This window comes from Bacillus rossius, chromosome 12, assembly GCF_032445375.1.
Source record: "Bacillus rossius redtenbacheri isolate Brsri chromosome 12, Brsri_v3, whole genome shotgun sequence".
NCBI classification, from domain to species: domain Eukaryota; kingdom Metazoa; phylum Arthropoda; class Insecta; order Phasmatodea; family Bacillidae; genus Bacillus; species Bacillus rossius.
Window position 1 is genome coordinate 10,059,447 of NC_086339.1, and position 4,767 is coordinate 10,064,213.

General features: G+C 39.5%; 1 protein-coding gene across 1 annotated transcript; it reads left to right on the top strand.

Moving 5' to 3' along the window:
* Positions 1–247: 247 nt before the first annotated feature.
* Positions 248–3,085, top strand: LOC134537179 (uncharacterized). The gene is made up of 3 exons (XM_063377441.1): positions 248–427; positions 794–956; positions 1,149–3,085. The coding sequence occupies exons 2-3, from the start codon at positions 794–796 to the stop codon at positions 2,771–2,773; spliced, it is 1,788 nt and encodes a 595-aa protein (XP_063233511.1). The 5' UTR covers positions 248–427; the 3' UTR covers positions 2,774–3,085.
* The last annotated feature ends 1,682 nt before the right edge of the window (positions 3,086–4,767 follow it).

Genomic DNA, 4,767 nt, shown 5'->3' on the forward strand with positions numbered 1-4,767 from the left:
GACAAAATATTTTGTCACAGTAATTATATCAAGTGTTTTGTAGTAACAGCAAAATAATTAAGTAGTGTACACTACTTGTGGCTCACTGAGGTTAGCAGAGGTTTATTATCACCAATATATGATTTTGGTCATGCTACAAAATTATTTTTGTCACCACAAAGTATAAATTACGGTGTATATTTTTTGGCAAATTTTTGGCAATTTTTTTTGTAAGTAAGTTGGTTTTGTGGTTTATAATAGGGGAGACCGGGGCTGGTTGTAACAGGGGCAGGTTGTAACAGGGCGAATAGTTCCACGACCAGCCACAAGAGCGTATCATCGTTTCAGCCATCAAGGCACATTATGATGCCTTCAGTGCGAGTGGTAACACTGTGGCAGTCGGACGATTTCACTGGCGACAAGAAGGAAAAATTTGTTTTTGGACGAGGTAAGTAAATATTGTTTGTTTGACTGACATTCGTATTGTACGTAATGTATAGGGAGTTTAGAAAATGTCTTCGGGGCAAAATAATCTCCTAAGCTTTAGGTTCTGATATGTTTTGTTGGCATTGGAAACAAATACAAACTATATGGTAAAATTAAATGTTTTCTATAATGATGTCACATGGGGTAGGTTGTAACAGCGAAATTAATCTGTTACAACCTGCCCCACGTACTGTTACAACCTACCCCGTGACCACGTTTTCCTAATTTATTGTTCCTTTTAAGTCTTTTATGAAAGAAAAAAAATACATTTTAAACGGTTTTATCTTGTAGATGTAATTAATAACTTCCAGTCAAATTTTAATTTCAGATGCGTAACTACAAAAGAAAAACCGACAAAGGAAAATATTCTATTGACATGTTGGAGAAAGCAGCTGAAGTTGTAAGAGAAGGAAGATCTGTTAGGCATGCTGCGAAAACGTACAACATCTGCCATGTGACACTTGGGAGGTACATAAAAAAGAAAAACAAACGTAAGTTGCATTCATTAATGAATTTTCTTAATTACATCTGCTTGATTTCTAACATAAATACGTCTCAACAATGGGTTGTAAACGTTTTTTATTGTATTAGTACAAAAATATGGTTTTGCGTAGTTTAGATTTTCTTATGTGAAAACAGGAGCAAAATTAACATAGGCCTGTATGGTTTTTCTATTGTTTCAGGTTTAAATGCAGTCGATATTAATTTTCGAGAGGAGTGGAAACCTTTGGCTGGTTATTATGGGAACAGACAGGTATTTACACCTTTGCAAGAGATCGCTCTTGTTTCCTACATAAAAACATGTTCTGACATATATTTTGGACTCACTCCACGTGATGTACGTCATCTTGCATTCTTATGTGGGAAGAAGTATAATGTTCCCATGCCAAACACATGGAGTGACAAAGAACTAGCAGGTGCAGATTGGCTCTCTTCCTTTTTAAAGCGCCACCCAGACCTTTCCATTCGGACTCCAGAGGCAACTAGTTTGGGAAGGGCTTCTAGTTTTAATCGTGCCAACGTTTCAAAATTTTTTGACAAACTCTCTGAAGTTTATGATCGCCATTCTTTCACAGCTAATGACATTTGGAATGTAGATGAGACCGGGGTCACTACTGTCCAGAATCCTTCAAAAATCGTAGCAAGAAAGGGGGTAAAACAAATTGGAGCAATGACATCATCTGAACGAGGGCAGTTAGTTACTCTAACTGTAGCAGTAAATGCTGCTGGAAATGCTATCCCTCCTATGTTTATTTTTCCTAGGGTAAGGTATTATGATCACTTCATCAGAGATGGTCCAACTGGATGTATAGGTGCTGCAAATAAGTCTGGCTGGACTACGGAGGTAGAGTTCTTGCTTTTTCTTAAGCATTTTGTTTCTTGTATTCGTTCGAGCCCAGAGAAACCTATCCTCCTCCTTCTAGACAATCATCAGTCGCATTTAGCTCCTGACTGTTTAGATTTTGCCAAAGAAAATGGCATTGTAATGCTATCGTTCCCACCTCACTGCACTCATCGCCTTCAGCCACTTGATCGAAGTGCTTTTGCCCCACTCAAAAAACAGATCAATACGGCAATGGATGCATGGTTGAGGAACAACAAAACACCAGAGAGCACAGTTAAGCCTATGTCAATCTATGATATTCCCTCAATCTTAAAGATAGCTTTTCCCACTGCCACAACGCCAAGAAATATCCAACAAGGATTTGAGAAATGTGGAATACATCCTTATAATAGGGAAATATTTCAGGATGCCGATTTCGCTCCTTCGTTTGTGACAGACAGGCCTGATCCAGACTTAGCACCAAGTTGTTCACAAGATGTGTCCAGGGATTCACAAGGAACACCAGTTCAATCATTTTCTAACTGTTCCCACACACCAGAGAAGTTTTCTCCAGAAGTGGTTCTACCTCTTCCTAAAGTCGCTCCAAGGAAAAGGAAAGGAGGAAGAAAGACCAGGAAAAGTGCCATTTTGACGGATACTCCAGAGAAGAAAGCCATTGAAGAAGAATTTGCGAAACGAGGAACACCAGGCTTGATTAAGATAAAAGGGAATGTATCACAAACGCGCATGCCTGCAAAATCCACGCCCAAACGTTCTCTAAAACGAAGATCAGCAGAGTGCAGCTCATCAGAGGAAGAAAGCGAGTGCTTTTGTTTAGTGTGTTTGGAATCATTCTCTACAAGCAAACCAGGAGAGGAGTGGGTTCGTTGTCTAAACTGCCAGTTATGGTCGCATTTTTCTTGTGCAAAAAAATCTAAAATGTATATTAGTCATAATTGCCAATCAGATGAAATCTCTGAGTGAGGACCACTGTTCATTTAATATTTGACAAACTGAAGTTAAACAAGTGAAAAAATAATAATTTTTGTTGAAATATATTGTATAAGTAGTAATTTGTTATAAGTAATCCCAGTAAAAATTATATTTTACCTTGTAGTAATGTTGTTACAACCTACCCCAATGTGTGTTACAACCAGCCCCGCCTCGGGGCAGGTTGTAACACTTTACACCTCCGAGGTTTTAGATTTGTACAGAAAAATATGCTAGAGGAAAATTTATGTAAAAATTGTTTTGTAAAAGTAGAATAACTACTGAATAAGTTAGCTCAGTCAGAAGTGCCGTTTATATTATCCATGATCAGATAAAAAATAAAATAGCGAAACTGTTACAACCAGCCCCGGTCTCCCCTACTTTTTCCAGTTAACAAATTTGGATCTCAATAACACCTTTATTCATCACCATTCAAAGATAGGCCGAATATTTTGAGAACTCAAAATAAAAGTATTTCCTCAGTAGGGTGCGTATGCAAAGCACATTGTTTGATAGAAATAAATGTTTGAACCTATACAGCCAAACTAATATTTACTTGCTCTAACAAAGTATTTTGTTAGCCTTACCATTTTTACGCGTAAAAAAGTTTTTTCACACTATATTTTGGTATTTCGTAAAGAATATCACATGATAATATTCTATTATTACTTCCAAGTAAATGTAACTGAAAGACGCCATCTTAGTTTCAACCAATTTTGCTATTTTTTTATGTTTTTAATATTTAAACTTTTGGCTTCGTTTGACCATACGACATAAAAATTGGATTGCCTTGTTATTAATAGTTACCAAATAGTAGGCTACAAATAATTTCTCCTGTGAAATAATAACTGGAATTTGGAAGTGATAATTTTTTTTTTCCTTTTCAGAATGTATACAACTGTATCTAATAATACTATCAAAAGTCACTATTGTAGCCTATGGTTTTAGAGATATCAACAAATAGTAAAATTATAAATATAGTTTAACTTATTATAATTATTTATAGTATAAATAATATGAATTCTGTTATTCAAACCGGGTGGTATCAATCTGGCAACAGTGGACTCTATTTTCTCTGTACTGCAGGTTAAGCGTGAGACACTATGTACCAGTGAACACAGTGTTTCCAAGTCTAATAAACGTTCTTTTTTTTTTCTTTTTTTTTTCTCTCTCTCTGAATTGGTAGGTATATTGTATATTTTACTGGTGGTCACAGTGCGTCGAAGCAGTGAGAGGCCTAACTGTCTGTAGTTTGTGGGCCGAGAGGGGTGAGGGGGGAGGAGACCACGTAGGCCACGCCCCCTCGGTGACACGGCCGCGCTACTGGACGCCGCCTGGCGGGGGGGCGTGTCATCCTGCGTCGCCATAGCGACCGCCGCCCTCCAGGCCCCGCCCCCTCGCTATCCTTACCCCCTCCCGCCTTGTTAGCTCACTCCGCGCCCGCTAACTACACGAGTGTATGCATTTAAGTGTAATTAAACCGGGGCCGCGCACCAGAGGGAGAAAATAATATATTTTTTTCCCCTCCATTGTTATTCATACAATTTTTTTTTTTCCTTCATCCTTGTGCGCGGCTACCGAATTCGAAAGGAAGTAGTTTCTCCTTTTCTTTCCGTCGGCGAGCGAGTGTATGTGTGTGTGTTCGTCGGGTGGAAGGGAGGGGGAACCTATAATTTAGCGCCCGACGGAGGCACAAACGCTGAATAACGCGACCGCAATTACGCTCGTTGAACGTGTTTACCTTTCCTGGAAGCGGGACGCGAGCGCCGGCGGTAGCAGGGCTTATCGACGTCACATCTCGCCCTGCCCCTCCCCCCCCCCCCCCCCCCAGCCAGTCCGCGCACAGGACCGCCAAGGAAACAACACTCGCGCAGTTTAATAGCCGCTCGTAATTTGACTGATTCCTCCGCTCCCACTTGCCTCGCAGTCTCGAGAGAGGGGAAAAAGAAAAGAAAAAAAAAATCAAGAAAATACGGTTCTGATATATT